The sequence below is a fragment of the Dendrobates tinctorius genome, unplaced genomic scaffold (genome assembly GCF_039654945.1).
Source record: "Dendrobates tinctorius isolate UK_male_01 unplaced genomic scaffold, ASM3965494v1 ptg000070l, whole genome shotgun sequence".
Lineage (NCBI taxonomy): Eukaryota > Metazoa > Chordata > Amphibia > Anura > Dendrobatidae > Dendrobates > Dendrobates tinctorius.
In genome coordinates this window covers 84,758,265-84,775,920 of record NW_027361738.1, presented here as the reverse complement: position 1 = coordinate 84,775,920, position 17,656 = coordinate 84,758,265, and the positions used below count along the sequence as shown (strand labels likewise).

The 17,656-nt window shown below is 43.8% G+C and overlaps 1 protein-coding gene across 1 annotated transcript in view; it reads right to left on the bottom strand.

Annotated features, from left to right (window-relative positions):
- Positions 1-14,153, bottom strand: part of ASB4 (ankyrin repeat and SOCS box containing 4) — a 36,037-nt gene extending 21,884 nt beyond the window's left edge. The window contains exons 1-2 of the mRNA XM_073582264.1: positions 13,964-14,153; positions 2,887-3,186 (exon numbers count right to left, since the gene is read on the bottom strand). Of these exons, the coding sequence (XP_073438365.1) occupies positions 2,887-3,186; positions 13,964-14,153 (490 nt within the window). The remainder of the gene's footprint in view (positions 1-2,886; positions 3,187-13,963) is intronic.
- Between the last annotated feature and the right edge of the window lie 3,503 nt (positions 14,154-17,656).

Below are 17,656 nucleotides of genomic sequence, written 5' to 3'. Positions count from 1 at the left end.
ACGCTGCACGCAGATCCTCTGGGGCTGGTGGTGTGTTGCAGCATAGATGGTGCAGCTCCCCACAGGTGAAGCTGTAGCCCCAGGGCCGTGTAGTTGCAATGGATAAGGAGAAGTGCAGGCGGTGTAAATGATGGTACCCAGATGTAGCGGTGCTGAGCGGGCTGGCGCAAGAATGAATGGAGGACACCGGGGCTTGTAGTTCCAAAATTTACTCACAGTCTGCGGTACACAAGGGTGCCTGCCCCCGGGCCGTGTCCTCCGGGTCAGAGACTCAGTCAACCTCCAGGCAAGATGGAGCGCTCCCCTCCAACACTCCGCCAACATGTACCTTTCTGAACGACTCCTCTATAGCGCCTTAAAGTGTGAAGATCTCCTAGTACTGAGTTACACTGGAGTTCCTCCTGACTGATGTTCCCAAGAACTCTACTTGTACAGCAGACAGCTGTAGCCTGCTTCGGGGACTCCCTTCTCCGGAGTCCCGGCTCTCTATCCAGTTGCTGTTGTGCCCCAAGTCTTAGATAGGAGTAGTGCATTTACAGCCCACTACTCCACCGGTGTCTGCTGCAGAACCATAAGTGTCCATACAACCTCGGGGACCGGGCCCCGGCCTTGCGCTGAGAACCTATAGGCAGGATTCCTCTTCTAACCAACGTCCTCTCTGTTCTCCTTACTCCTTCGTTCCGTACTTGTCTTTCTCTCGCTTATGGAAGCTTAGGTTTCAGTTCTACGTCTTTCTCCTTCTGTTCCTTTCCCGTGCCAGGTGGCTCAGGTCACCGAGGCAGCTGCAGCACTCCTTCCTCCATCCCTTCTTCCAGGGATCCTCACTCCCGTCTGAGTGTCTTCCTACCCGACTGACCTGTCATCCTACACTTTCCCACTCTTTTATATATCTCAACTCCACCCACCTCCCAGCACATCCAGTGTTCCAAGCAGGGAACAACCAGAGGTGCTCTGCTACTCTCTAAGCACTGAGCCGCAATGTGGTTGTGCAGAACTACCCTGTTGTGCGTGGGGTGCGAGTGTTGGAGTGTGGAAAGGAGTTCCCCACCTTACCTGGACGGTGGGGCACTACACCTTAGGAGAAGGTGCAGTACCTCTGTGGCGACTGAGCCTCAGGGGCGCCACAATGTCAGCACGGTTTGTTTTTCTTAAACAAATTGCGACAGGGGTTTACAATTGTGAAAAGCCCATTTAAGATAAGTATAAAGTGCAACGGAAAAACATTTAAAAAAAAAACAAACTGAAACAGGAAAAAAGTGCAAATGTGTCACCTGCAGATTCAGATTTTCTTCCTTCCATACAGTCTGCTTCTGTGGCAATAAGCTGTAATCTGCAGCTGCATCCCCCTCCTCCCCTTCCTTCCTGGTCTTCAATTTACTATTTTACATCAGATACACATTTTAGTACCTGCAATACTTCTGCCAGGGAAAACAGAAGTGGGAACATGCTCCTACTTATGCTGATAGTGGGAATCCTGCTGCTGATACTAAGAGGGGAGAAGATCCTGCTGCTGCTTCTGCTGATACTAAGAGGGGAGAAGATCCTGCTGCTGCTGATACTAAGAGTGGAGAAGATCCTGCTGCTGCTGACACTAAGGGGAGAGGATCCTGCTGCTGATACTAAGAGGGGAGAGGATCCTGCTGCAGCTGATACTAAGAGGGTAGAAGGTCCTGCTGCTGCTGATACTAAGAGGGGAGAAGATTCTGCTGCTGCTGATACTAAGAGGGGAGAGGATCCTGCTGCTGCTGCTGAAACTAAGAGGGGAGAAGATCCTGCTGCTGCTGAAACTAAGAGAGAAGATCCTGCTGCTGCTGAAACTAAGAGGGGAGAGGATCCTGCTGCTGCTGAAACTAAGAGGGGAGAAGATCCTGCTGCTGCTTAAAAAAAAGAGAGGAGAAAACCCTCCAGCTGCTGCTGAAACTAAGAGGGGAGAAGATCCTGCTGCTGAAACTAAGAGGGGAGAAGATCCTGCTGCTGCTGAAACTAAGAGGGGAGAGGATCCTGCTGCTGCTGGTACTAAGAGGGGAGAGGATCCTGCTGCTGCTGATGCTAAGAGGGGAGAGGATCCTGCTGCTGCTGATGCTAAGAGGGGAGAGGATCCTGCTGCTGCTGATGCTAAGAGGGGAGAGGATCCTGCTGCTGCTGATGCTAAGAGGGGAGAGGATCCTGCTGCTGCTGATACTAAGAGGGGAGAGGATCCTGCTGCTGCTGATACTAAGAGGGGAGAGGATCCTGCTGCTGCTGATACTAAGAGGGGAGAGGATCCTGCTGCTGCTGATACTAAGAGGGAAGAGGATCCTCCTGCTGCTGATACTACTGGAGAAAAGGGGAATCCTACCACTTCTATCGATGCTGATACTACCACTACTGGGGGATAGTGACTGTCACTTCTAGGGGTCTGTGGCTGTTGGCGATTTGGGGGATGATGATTGTCATAGCTTTAGGAGGTACAGTATGTGACCCTCACTGTTATGAGAAGAGTCAAATTAATTTTTTCCCCTTAGGAGATAATTGCAATTTGCACACATTATAATAAAGTTTAGCCATCCTGGGTGTAGACTAGACAATCCTCTGTGAGCTAAACTCACCAGAAGCACAAAGCTGTCCCTCAGCTCTCCTGTTTGTTACAATGTATCAGTGCATGTAACAGGCTGTGCAGCTCACAGAGCATTGTCTACACTGGAAACAATTATAACAAACCTTCATCTGTGAGGGTTTTTTTTTTAACCCCTGGATACAAAGAAAAATACCTTTACTCACTGAACAGAAAGCAGACATCTTAAATATGGAGAACAATTAATGTGCAAAGTAATATGAAAAGCTGTAGATCTCCTAATAAGCAGCGATTATTCTTCTGTACCTGGAAACCAAAAACGTTTCCCTTACCGCTCCAGACGAGCTCCTTGGCGCACCTGAGGGACTCCCTGGTTCTGCAGTAATGTAGCGGCGTATGCCCACTGACCGAGAAGGGGTTGAGCTTGGCGCCATGGGCGATCAGGATCTTGACACAATCCAGGTTGGCCACGACGCAGGCAACATGTAACGGGGTCTTTCCGTTCGGTTTGCTGTTGATGGAAGCATTATGTCCCAGGAGAACCAGCAGGCTTTCCAGATGTCCCAGCATGACCGTAATGTGCAGTCCCGTCGCCCATGAAGAGGCCAACTTAAAACTTGGCAACCAGTGACCTAAGGGATAAAGAAGAGCATCAGTATCTGCTTTGGGGACAGAAAGGATGTAATTGTCCAAAAACATCTCCACCCTTGTCCATAGCCTGTAGCTATCTGTATTAGTGCAACTGATAGGAAACTGAGCTGCAATACCAGCTATGACCATCGACAATAATGGCGCTGTTTTTTATTTTTTATAAAATTGCAAATTTTTTCGGAGTTTACATTGTGGATCATCTTAGATGAGATGGAAGATAGATTTATTATGGTTGCAGTTTAGTGATTACATTATACTGCCATACATCCCTGATCTGCATAACTTCTGCTCATAAAGGGCAAAAATATACAGTATATCGAGAAATTACTACGGTATATATCAAACATTTCTAAAATACGGCACGTCTGCCTTTGAACAGAATTTCACACTGCAGAGCTGTATTCACAATTGTGCTGATTATTATTGGAAACAGTGTACACAACCCTGTTAAAATACCAGGTAAAAAAAAATCCTACCAAGAAGAATCATTTCAGAACTTTTAACACCCTTAGTGTCACCCACCATAATTGGTGAAATTCAATTGAAAAAAAAAAATAATAATTTTGAAGCGGAAAATAAAAATGATAAAACTAAAACAATGTGGTTGCATATGTGTGAACACCCTAATTGGTGATGTGGTTGGGTTCAGAATAAGGCCTGTTTCACCCTTCCGTTTGTCTCCATCAGTCAAGATCCGCTGTTTTGCAAAAAAAAACGGATCCCCAATTTTTCTTGGCGGATCCGTTTTTTTCCCCATAGACTTGCATTACCGGCGGATCTTGACAGATAGCCATCCGTTTTTTTGTGGATCCGCCAAGATTTTGGCGTCCGCTGACAAGACTGGATGGACAATGCAACGTTTTTCTGGCTGGCCGGATCGGCACTTTACACTGCGCATGCCCAGCAGAATCGCCTTTGCAGTAAATTTAACCCTAAATCCCGATCTGGCGGCTGAGAAAAAATTCTCTCTCGAGACAGCGGTTCCTTTAAATTTCTTCATTCACCGGATCCGTAAAAAAAATGGTCCGGTGGCACATGTTGATGTCCGTACACTGGCGAAACTGTTTTCCGCCATTTTGGCGGATTACAACTGACAGAAAAACCTGATGTCTGAAACAGACCTAAAACCATCTCATTTACACTCATGTTACATAGCGGTCAGCGCACGGCCGCCATCGTGTACAGCAATTTTCATTACTCCAATATAAAGTTTTTACTTTTCTAGGAGGATTTTCCTGACATTTTTTTGTTGGATTTTACAGTAAAAGCGATGGCCTGTAAACAGCTGACAACACAGCAAAGGAATCTCATTGTTGAAAGTTAAGTCAGGAGAAGGGTAGAAAAAAAATTCTTAACCCCTTCACTAAAAAACCTCAGACAAAAATATACAAGGGGCCCAAAAAATTCAACTGAAAACCAAGAGAGCACACAATTGGTGAACCCCTAAAATATAACCTTTAATTCAATATTTAAAAATATGTTTTTAAAACGACTGGGTGATACCGGGTATTCCAACAGTGCCAAAAAATTGACACACAAGAGAAATTAGTATCAAAGGAAGGGGGAAACCTCCCGCTAATAGACCCTAATATGTCCCTTCCTGGCCGCGGAGGTTGGCACCCTAATTGTTGACGATGTGGTGCCCCCGCTCAACGTCGGTAGCCCTAGATAGCCTTAATCACCCTAACAAAACAAAAAAAGGGATACAAAGAAAAACCACACACATACAAATACACCCGACAAAAAAACCCCTAAAGGGTAGACATAAATATGTCTTCATAGGAGAAAAAGTGCTGGAGTGCTGTAAACTTATCTCGTAGTAAAAAAGACTCAAAAATGAACAAAATGCAGCTCAAATCACTTATCTCGTAGTAAACAATGCATATGCTGCAAAAAAATATATATAGTCCGTGCAGCTCATCAATCTTATCTCATAGTAAAAAATACGTGCTGCAAAAGGACAGACCATATAACAATAGCAATACCTAAAAAACGTCTACAATGTAACGCAAACCAGCCTAAACAGGCTGAATAAACCCCAGCATTAACAGCAACATTTCCTCCAAGTAATTGCAGATCAACAATGCAAAAAAATCAATCTGTATAAATAGGACCTAATAGCCCATCAGAAATTCATTGCAATCAGCATAAATAGTATTCAATGGCAAAACAAACACCTAAAAAAACAGGGGCCATAGAGAACAAGGTAAAGCTCATTTGCAATGCAAAGTTGGTCCGTCAGTCAAAACATTACAAAAGTGAATACTTATCAGCCATTGATGTGCCCAGAGCGCCCGACGCGTTTCCCCCTTCTGGTCATTGAGGGTTCATCAGGGGAAGAGTCATTGTGGTCTCATCCCCCACCGGCCAAAAGAACAATGCAGAGTGCGGCGTGTCCTGTACCTGAGACGCCGTCATTTGAAGACTCCCGCGGCCCGTGTACAACGTCATATCCGGTCACGTGATGCAAGGTGAAAGGAGCGCAACCTGCGATCCACACGGCGGAAGTACGTCAGAAAGGAGGCGGTTCCTACGCCACAATGCTCCTAGTCACGTGTCAGACCTCAGGTGGAAAACAGATGCGCTCCACAGAGCGGAAATACCTCAAGAGAGGGGCGGTTACTACACCATACTGATCTCAGTAACATGTCAGCCCCAAGGTGGAGCACAAATGCGTTCCACAGGGCGGAAGCGCCTCAGACTAGAGTGACATACATATAAACGTCCTGTGAAGAGAACAATGGAATAAAAAATATAACCAACCAAAAAATAAATACCAGGTGGAACAATAAAATACATAGTCAATCCAATTGGAAGTTGATACATGAAGACCAAAGCAAAAAACATCGCATCACAGGGCAAAAAGACAAATTCTTATACGAATAAATACATACACCCCGCCCTCCACAGAACACAGCTATGCACCCAAAACCCTAACAAATAATGTCTACCAATGCTTGGCAAAATTGCCAGTACTCAAAAAATAGAGACATAACATACAGTATATAAAAGTAGACTAGAGTATATCAGGAACCCAAATTAAAGATAACTCACAAAATTCAATTGCTCATTTAGGCCACTAGGGCTCTGTGATTCTAATCAGAAGATCCAGCGTGTTTCACGCTGTAAAATCCTCCTGTCCCAGTCTCCCTGTCTAACTGTGGGTTGAACTATCTCAATAACACGAAAGGAAATTTTTGTCTCATCCCCCCCATGTATCAATTTAACATGGTGGGCTAAGGGAGTATCTCTATTATGCCTGATGTCCCCCAGGTGTTCACCAATACGAATATGTAGTTCCCTCTTAGTTTTACCTACATAGTCAAGAGGGCAGGTACAGGTAGACAAATAGACAACCCCTGTGGTCTTACAGTTTGCAAAGCAGTTCATACTGTATGTTCTTTTTGTATGTGCACTAGTGAAAACTCTTGATGGGCATATCAATTTACAAAAACTGTAATGGCCACATCTGAACGTACCAACGGACCTGTTTTGCAACCAAGTCCCTTCCTTCTTTACTTGGTCAAGATGACTTTTAACCACCTGATCCTTGATTGATCTCCCCCTCCTGTAGGTAACAGGGGTAATCACATCACAAATATCCCGATCAGTTCTTAAAATTGATCAATATTTTTTAAGGATCTCCATAACCTTCCCTGATTGATCATCAAAACGTACCAATAAGTCTGGTCAAGTCGTTAGGGTTCTCCCTTTCTCTAGGAACCAATAGAGATGACCTCCTTGCTTGTTTAGCCATATTGTAGGCAGGTTCAAGGACTTTTACAGGATAACCCCTGTTTCTAAACCTACCCCACAAATCCCTTGATTGTGCCTCAAAATCACCCCACTCAGAACAGTTCCTCCTAACACGCAGGAACTGTCCCCTGGGGATACCACGTTTTAGTGGAGGGGGATGGTGGCTCTCCCATCTTAAAAGGCTGTTTGTCGAAGTGGGTTTACAGTATAAACATGCTCTCAAGAAGCCATTCTTGGAAATAGAGATATTAATATCCAAAAACGTAATGCAGTCGCCCCCCCCACTTCATATGTAAAAAACAACCCCATTTGATTGTTATTGAGGGAGTCAACAAAGGAACCAAAGGATTTTCTACTACCTGCCCCAAGGACGAGGATGTCGTCGATATAACATCCCCAGAATAAAATCCTAGGGGACCAGACGACATCCTCGTCCTTAAAGACAGTCGTGTCCTCCCACCAGCCCAGGAGCAAATTAGCGTACGTGGGGGCACAGGGGCTCCCCATCGCAGTGCCCCTGAGCTGGTGGAAGTATTTGCCATTAAAGAGAAAGTAATTATGGCAGAGTACATATTCAAGCAATTCAAGCACAAACTCATTGTGTGCTCCCAAATGTACTCCCCTACCCTTCAGGAAATACTCCACAGCTTTCAATCCTTCCGTATGTTTAATGCTGCTGTATAAAGCTTCCACATCAATCGATGCTAGTATAGTACCTGGATCAACAGATACCCCTTCCAATTTGTTCAGGAGATCCATTGTATCCCTAAGGTAAGACGGAAGGGTCAACACAAACGGTCTTAATATTTTTTCTAGGTATACACGCGAATTTTGGCATAAAGCATCAATCCCGGAGACTATCGGTCTCCCCTTAAGGGGACTGATGCCCTTGTGTATTTTGGGCAAGGCGTAGAATGTCGCAACTGTAGGGCATTTAGGCAACAGAAAATTAAATTCATTCTTCGAAATAAGTCTAGAGCCAAGAGCATGCTTCAAAATTTTTGATAGTCCAAGACTGTACTCCTTGGTTGGATCAAGCTTAAGTACCTCATACGTTAGTTGGTCAGTCAAAAGAGATAGACACATTTCAATATATCTATCCCTATCTAGAATCACAGTGTTGCCCCCCCCTTGTCAGAGGGCTTCACTATAATCTGTTTGTTGTTACTAAGTCCCTCAAGCGCTTTTCTCTCACGATACGGGAGATTTGGTAGTGTATGTTCCACTCTCGGATCAATTCTCCGAATTTCATCTGAAACCAACTGTAAAAATATATCAATACTCCCCCCCTCACTAATGGGGGGCATTTTGGTACTTTTTGGCTTTAGATTCGAGAAGGGACCTTCCCCCATTTCTCGTTGTCCCTCCTCTGCTAGATCCGCCAATAGGAGCACGTCAGGAAGTTCATCAATTGAAATGCCAAGCTGCAAGCACTTGGCTTTGTCATTCAACCCCTCTGGGGTTTATTCAGCCTGTTTAGGCTGGTTTGCGTTACATTGTAGACTTTTTTTAGGTATCGCTATTGTTATATGGTCTGTCCTTTTGCAGCACGTATTTTTTACTATGAGATAAGATTGATGAGCTGCACGGACTATATATAGTTTTTCGCAGCATATGCATTGTTTACTACGAGATAAGTGATTTGAGCTGCATTTTGTTCATTTTTGAGTCTTTTTTACTACGAGATAAGTTTACAGCACTCCAGCACTTTTTCTCCAATGAAGACATATTTATGTCTACCCATTAGGGGTTTTTTTGTCGGGTGTATTTGTATGTGTGTGGTTTTTCTTTGTATCCCTTTTTTTGTTTTGTTAGGGAGAGTAAGGGTATCTAGGGCTACCGACATTGAGCGGGGGCGCCACATCGTCAACAATTAGGGTGCCAACCTCCGCGGCCAGGAAGGGACATATTAGGGTCTATTAGCGGGAGGTTCCCCCCTTCCTTTGATACTAATTTCTCTTGTGTGTCAATTTTTTGGCACTGTTGGAATACCCGGTATCACCCAGTCTTTTTGAGAACATATTTTTAAATACTGAATTAAAGGTTATATTTTAGGGGTTCAACAATTGTGTACTCTCTTGGTTTTCAGTTAAACCCTTCACTACCAAGGGTGGTTTGCACGTTAACTCCCGGGCCAATTTTTACAATTCTGACCACTGTCCCTTTATGAGGTCATAACTCTGAAACGCTTTCATGGATCCCGGTGATTCTGACATATTGTACTTCATGTTAGTGGTAAAATTTCATTCAAGTAACTTGTGTTTATTTGTGAAAAAAACAGAAATTTGGCAAAAATTTTGAAAATTTCGCAATTTTCCAACTTTGAATTTTTATGCCCTTAAATCACAGAGATACGGCACACAAAAAACTTAATAAGTAACATTTCCCACATGTTTACTTTACATCAGCACAATTTTGGAGCCAACATTTTTTTTTTGTTAGGAAGTTACAAGGGTATAAGGGTTAAAAGTTGACCAGCGATTTCTCATTTTTGCAACACCATTTTATTTTTACGGACCACATCACATTTGAAGCCACTTTGAGGGGTCTATAGGATAGAAAATACCCAAAAGTGACACCATTCTAAAAACTGCACCCCTTAAGGTGCTCAAAACCACATTCAAGAAGTTTATTAACCCTTCAGGTGCTTCACAGGAATTTTTTGAATATTTTAAAAAAAATGAACATTTAACTTTTTTTCACAAAAAAAATAATTCAGATTCTATTTTTTTTATTTTACCAAGGGTAACAGGAGAAATTGGACTGCAAAAGTTATTGTGCAGTTTGTCCTGAGTACGCTGATACCTGATATGTGGGGGGGAACCACTGTTTCGGTGCATGCCAGAGCTCAGAAGGGAAGGAGCGCCGTTTGACTTTTTCAATGCAAAATTGGCTGGAATTCAGATCGGATGCCATGTCACGTTTGGAGAGCCCCTGATGTACCTAAACAGTGGAAACCTCTCACAAGTGACCCCATTTTGGAAACTAGACCCCCCAAGGAACTTATCTAGATATGTGGTGAGAACTTTGAACAAACAAGGGCTTCACAGAAGATTATAACGTACAGCGGTACAATTAAAAAATCATATTTTTTCCACAAAAATGATCTTTTCACCCCCAATTTTTATTTTCCCAAAGGTAACAGGACCCTAAAAGTTATTGTGAAATTTGTCCTGAGTACGCTGATACCCCATATGTGGGTGTAAACGACTATTTGGGCGCATGGCAGAGCTCGGAAGGGAAGCAGCGCCATTTGACTTTTTTGGCTGGAATTGAGATCGGACACCATGTCGCGTTTGGAAAGCCCCTGATGTACCAAAACAGTGGAAACCCCCCACAAATGACACCATTTTGGAAACTAGACCCCCTGAGGAACTTATCTAGATGTGTGGTGAGCACTTTGAACCCCCAAGGGCTTCACAGAAGTTTATAATGCCCGGGTGTGAAAATAAAAAATCATATTTTTTTCCACAAAAATGATATTTTTGCCCCCAATTTTTTATTTTCCTAAGGGTAACAGGAGAAACTGGACCCCAAAAGTTGTTTTGCAATTTGTCCTGAGTAGGCTGATACCCTACATGTGGGGGTAAAACACTGTTTGGGCGCATGGCAGAGCTTGGAAGGGAAGGAGCACCATTTGACTTTTTCAACGCAGAATTGGCTGGAATTGAGATCAGACGCAATGTTGCATTTGGAGAGCACCTGATGTGCCCAAACAGTGGAAACCCCCTAATGCCAACACACCCCTAACCCTAATCTCAGCCCTAACCCTAGCCCTAACCCTAATCTCAGCCCTAACCCTAGCCCTAATGGGAAAATGGAAATAAATACATTTTTTTTATTATTTTTCCCTAACTAAGGGGGTGATAACGGGGGGTTTGATTTACTATTTATGGCGGTTTTTATGTTTGGCGGCTGTCACACGCTAAAAGACGCTTTTTATTGTAAAAATAGTTTTTGCATCACCACATATTGAGAGCTATAATTTTTCCATATTTTGACCCACCGACTCATGTGAGGTCTTATTTTTTGCGGGACGAGTTGACGTTTTTATTGGTACCATTTTCGGGCACGTAACATCTTTTGATCGCTTTTTATTCCGATTTTTGGGACGCAGAATGAACAAAAACCAGCATTTCATGAATTTCTTTTGGGGGGTGCGTTTACACCGTTCCGCGTGCGGTAAAATTGATAAAGCAGTTTTATTCTTCGGGTCGGTACGGTTACTGCAATACCTGATTTATGTCATTTTTTTATGTTTTGGCGCTTTAATGCAATGAAAACAATTTTATATAAAAAATAATTATTTTTGCATCGCTTTATTCTGCGAGCTCTAACTTTTTCATTTTTTCACTGATGATGTTGTGTGGCAGCTCATTTTTTGCGGGACAAGATGACGTTTTCAGCGGTACCATGGATATTTATATGCGTCTTTTTGATCGCGCGTTATTGCACTTTTTGTTCGGCAGTATGATAATAAATCATTATTTTTTGCTTCGTTTTTTATTTTTATTTTTTTAAGGGGTTCACTAATGGGACAGTTTTATAGGGCGGGTCGTTACGGACGCGATGATACCAAATATGTGTACTTTTATTGTTTGTTTTTTTTATTTCCAAAAAATGAATTTATTAGGGAATATTTTTTTTTTTTTAATTTATTTAGCGATTTTTTTAAAAATTATTTTTACACTTTTTTTTTAACTTTATTACATTGTCCCAGGTGGGACATCACTGTCCTGTGACAGATCGCTGATCTGCCACATCACAGACCACTGTGACAGATCAGCAATCTGTCACAGGCACTACACAGGCTTCCTCCTTGCCTGCGCTTTGCAGGCACGAGGAAGCCAGCTCCCTGCAGGCCCCTGAAGGTCCCCGCCGCCATATTGGATCCGGGGACCTGCAGGGAAAGAGACCCCCGCAGCAGCGCTGCACATTGCGCTGCTGTGGGGGGATCAGGGAAGCATGGAGGGAGCCCCCTCCCTGCAGATGCTTCCCTTTAACCCCCGGTACACCGCGATCGTGTCAGGGGTTAATGTGTCGGCGGCGGTCTGTGACCGCCCCTGACACACATTGTGCCGGGTGTCAGCTGTGATAATCAGCTGACACCCGGCCGCGATCAGGGGCGCTCACCACGTGGGCGCCGCTGATCGCTATGACGTAATATTCCGTCCATGGGAATTAGGTCCCATGTCACATGGATGGAATATTACGTCCATTGTAGGAAAGGGGTTAAGCCATTAGTTCTACCACGTAACACTGTAAAGATTTCATCAAGAAGTGGCTTATATTTAGCACAACACTGACATATATCCTAAGTCATATTACAAGACTCGTTAAAGGGTCGATTGTGACTTGTAGGATCGCTACTACCAATAGGTGGCGCTGTAGAGCAAAAGTCCTCTTTCTTTCTGAAGAGGCAATTTGCATGCCTAGAACTGGACATCCATCAGAAAATTGATGAAAAGACAAGAAGAAGCTTGGTGCAAGATGCTGCCGAGAGGCCTAAAGGAACATCAAAGGAGTGGCGAGGATTTCTGGCAAGTCTTGGTTATGTACTGCATGTGACAAAAATCTCCAGTATTCTTCATATATCTGGCCTGTGGGGTAGGGTGACAAGATGGAAGCCTTTTCTTACAGCAAAAACCATCCATGCACGGCAATGTTTTGCCAAAACCCTCCTTCAAGTCTTCCAAAATCAAGTGGGAAAACGTGTTATGTCTGATCAGACCAAAGTTGAGGGTTTTTTTTACCATAAAGTCCTAAAGGTGCAAACCCAACACTGTGCATCACCAAAAGAACACCATACATACAGTGAGGCATGGTGGAGGCAGCATTGTGATTTGAGGCTGTTTTTCCAGCAGCTGGAACTGGGGCTTTAATCAAAGTGGAGGGAATTATGAACATTTCTAAATATCTGTCAATTTTGCAACAAAACCTTCAGGCCTCAGCTAAATAGCTGAAGATGAAGATGATTTTCACATTTCAGCACAACACCAACTCTAAGTGACCTTCAAATCACCAAAAGAATGACTTCCCCAGAAGAAGAGAAAAGTTTTGGAATGGTCCAGCCAGAGCCCAGACCTGAATCCAAGTGTCAATCTGTAGGAAGAAGAAGGACGATGTAGGTAGAATTAGGAAGACAAAGGAGATGCCCCCGTAATTTGACAGATGTGGCGCTACTGCAAGGAGGAGCGGGCAAAGAAGGCCAATTCTAGATGCGATGTGCTGATAGACTCTGAGCCAAAAAGACTGAATGCTGTCATAAATTCAAAGGGGACTTCAATAAAGTATTAGTATAAGGGTGTGCAGATTTATGGAACCAAATTGTTTTAGTTCTTTATTTTTACTTTTCCACCTGGAAAGAAGATTTAAGTTTTTTTCAATTGAAATGTACAGATGAAGGGTGACATTAAAAGTGGAAAAAAGTTTTGAAATGTTTCTTCTTGGTAGGATTTATTTTTTTTACATGGTAAAAGCTTGGCATTTCTAAAGTAGTGCGTAGACTTTTTATTTCTACTTTAAATGCACAGTGACTCCTCCAGCAGAATAGCGAGTGCAGCTCTGGAGTATAAAACATACATTGGTTTTCTTTAAAAACAAAGCTTATGTTTTATTTTTGCCTGCTTTGATCATGTTTCTCTTGTCTTTACTAGAAGTATCAGGTGATGAAACTTTAGGCAGTGATCCATTTGAAATTGGACTGGGAACGTCCTGGGTGATGTAATACATCATACATCTGCTCATACATCTGCTGAGTCATCCATAGTACAAGTACCCCAGGGGTATAGCTTTAGTCGGACCCCTCTACCACTTAAGAAGACCCCCCCAGTATTTTACATGGTAGTTGGGAGTCTCTGATGCAGATTTTGCATTGGAGCCCAGGAGCAATCCATTACACCTCCAGTATACCCCTTACCTATAAAGCCATTAGACCCATCTGTCATTATTTTGACTTTTCCATCTACTTCACACATGATGCACTTTTTGCTGATTTTCTACCTGATTTGTAGGAAGCCAGGACCAAGCCTAAATCATCCACCTCGAACACGGTGTCCACATCTATCTTCCCCTCGTTCAGTATATTCTCCACTGTCACGTAGTCATTGACCTGGAGAGCGTGGAGAAAGGTCTCCTTCAGCAGCTGGTTTTCCAGGGTGCGGGTACATCTCCGTCCGGGCTCTGTGTCCATGTCGGCTGTCCTCTGTGTGAGTGTCAGTAAACATGTCCTCTACCTAGGAGAAGCTAAAGTCACAGACATGGCCCGGCTTCAGTAACTCTATCACCCGGCCATTGCCGCCCGGACTATTTATACACTGCGACTTGTAAACTTTGAAGGAACTAATTTTAGATGACACTGAACGTCTTCCGATCATTCTTCAGGACCCATGATGGTTTTCTCAGGTGACCCTCTGAGACACAGGCCAGCATATAGCCTGTAGGCCATATTGTGCGGAGCGTGACGTAAAGATCCTGAGCCACAATGCAAAATCTGTAATAGGCCCGCAGCTGCTATGTGTCAGTTACCATATATAAAACCCATGGCTTCTTATGGGGCTGAGGAGACTTTTGGCTACAATGGGCTTCAAGTCCTACACCACAAATAACCAAGCCTCTGGTACTTCGTATATAAGCAGGATACACTGTGTCCAGATAAACACTGAAGTGCCCATGGTTATGATAGGTGATTTGCTGTGTCATTTTCATTTTTCTTTTAGGGTGTATTTTGTATTCTTTTTCAGCTTGTAATATAGAGACATTACTTTACATTAAATTGAAAAAATAATAACCAAAATTTGCAAAATTAATAAATAAAATTATGCTATTGTTTACCATAAATATGTTCTCCAAGAATGTAATAAAATAGCCCTCGTCATATAATTCAAACGGTAAATTGTCATAGTCATGTGTCAGGGTGGGCCCCAGCCTGAACTACACAGCTCCTCAAACCTGTGTCTCAACTGACAGAGCATCTGTATTGTAAGCACATGCACCTCCATGAGGAAATAAATCTTATCTTCGGCTGACTCCACACGGAGGACTGAGGCCGGAGAAAAAAATCCTTTGTGCCCTGTCAGCCAAGCAGATTTATTTATTCTTATGGCACAGCTCATCTACAATAGAGTCGTGTCAGTCCACTCAGTTCAAGTGCATTGACATGTCGCTAATGCACTTCTAGACTGATTTGCATATGGCTTCTAAATTAGATTTCTCGTGACTTGTACATCAGACCTCTACAACAAAAAGGAATAATTTGTATTGGGGGGGGGGGGGACAAGTGCTTCCACAGCCATTCCACTACCTCCATATGTAAACATGTGCAGACAGGCTATTACTTTGCTAAGCTTATTGAACAGGTTGTACCAATTCCGGAGATGCATCACATGAGGTTTTTTTTTAATGCTTTCTGACATTTTTTATAAGGGCCAAGATTAACTCATAAAGACTGAGGCTACAATCACTATTGAAAGGGGCATTAGAACAGCTGACAACTGTGAAACTCGATCCTATGAAATGTGCGTCGGGGCCACTGACACACACAGGCGCAAAGCACTTTATGGGTAAACACTTGACACTTTATACATGATGTTGCTGCTATGTTATTCACGGATTATCCATGCTATCTGACTTCATCTCCTCTGAGTCACTGGACCCTACACATCTCATGCATTTGGTTCTCATTTGCAGTAAGGTGCCATCTAGTGGTCATTTTAGATTACTATTTTGACATCATATAAATGGATTCTTTTTTTTTTCTGTGGTTTGTTACTTGTTATCAGCCATCTATGATACTAAGGTGTAAATACTTTTTGTTTGCTACCCATGTACTTAAAACATTTATGCATCTACCGTGTTGTCACATATTTTTATGCCCTCATCATTTGGCCTGCTATTTATTTTTATGATTACTCAATGTATTGTTGCCTATTTACAATTACTTTTGATTTTCACAATAACATCGGATTTTTGCACTTATCTTGAGGTTCATACACTCCATTTTTTGCATTCGTGTTCTTTGCGCTGTAAGGCAGCCGATAAATCACGTCCGGCACAGGTTTCTCAACATAAACTCAGTCCATTCAGTTTATTATGCAGCATAAACCAAACAGCAATAGAAAGTTCATATCAAATCAGCATAGCGTCCATGACATTGCTCCCCTCTGTTAACCCTGTGGTCACACAGGCTTTGTTATCTCCGGTACACAGGCTCTCTAGCCTCACAGTTACATCCCCTGTTCTGGTTACCTCATGGCTGCTTCTCAGTGCAGATGTTCATTCCTCCTCCTGGGAACTCTCAGACATGTGCAGCCATGATACACAGTGTCTCCACATGCACTCAGGAAGGCAGACACATCTTCCTGCACGAGACCTTCCATACGGACCAACCGGGTCCAAGCATTCACTCATGTGACCTACCCTGGCCACCTTATATGGTCCGTAGCCATACCCACCGGATCACATGGCTATGACCTCATCACAGGTCCTTCAACCACTCATATACTTTATTACACATTATTTACACATACTTTATTATGGCGTTTCAGACACCCGCCCCTAGGTGGGTTTGTAGGTGATTGATCCCACCCGATACCACCCATCTCATCAATCACCTGAAGGCTTCTCCCTAACACATTGAAACAAAAGTTCAGCTCTGCTGATCAGCACATAATCAAGCCTTCATCCCAAGGCCACTCACCTTGGGATACATAGCGGTCATTTAGTACCCTGCTCCTGTTACTACTCTGGACATGGCTATCCGTCCATCCTGGGACAACCACACAGCGCCCCCTAGCTCTGTTCAAGCTTGTGGGGTTGAACACACGACATCACCCAGGGATCTCGAGACCGGGCACCCATGTCACCTTTCCCAACAGGTCGAGAGAACCATCTCCGTCTGTTTTGTCTGTCATATGGCCTCATCTCTATGTTAGGCCTCCTACGCCCCCAGCGGTCAGAATATCGGTCTTGGGTTTTGGCCTTTTAGTCACAGTCTGTCTGCATCATCAGACATTGTTTAATCACCACACTTTCTCTGTCTGTTCCGGTCTTCGACTTTTCCTTCCCCGACCGGCTCTCCCGGTTGGTGCGGTCATACGTCTCCCTTACAGCTACGCCAACTGTCCGGTCTAAGTCTGACCCATTGAATATCTGCTCAGAGCTATGCTTTCTCAGATTCGTCCTGCCAGTCGAACTGCCACTTGCCATGTCACTTCTTGGTCGGCCCCTTCGGGTCTTCACCTCTTGGGTTGAAGGCGGCCGCCACCTGATGTTCCTCACCTCTTTTATCTGCAGTCGTTCCAGCCTCAACTGCTCAATCTCTCGCAGGTACAACACTCGATACTCCAAGAGCATCCGAACGTTTCTCAGGCTTTCCATGGAGCCAACCACAATGATGGGAACCATGGCCTCCTCACCCGACACTTGGACTTCATCATCCGGAGGGATCCTCACCCTCGCTACACTGGAGATATTTACAAGGTCTTGCATTACCTTCCCGAATTTTCCAAGGACTCTCCCAATCAGACCTTTGGGTACGGGAATTATATCTTCTCCCAAGCCCAGCCGTTTCTTCGCTTCCCTTGCTATCTAGGCGTCGAGCAGCTTTCATATTACTCCGCCTGAACAACTGTTTGGCGAGAAGACATTGCAGATGCATGTTTTTCAGTACAGCTACCCGCTTTGCTTTGTCTTCCC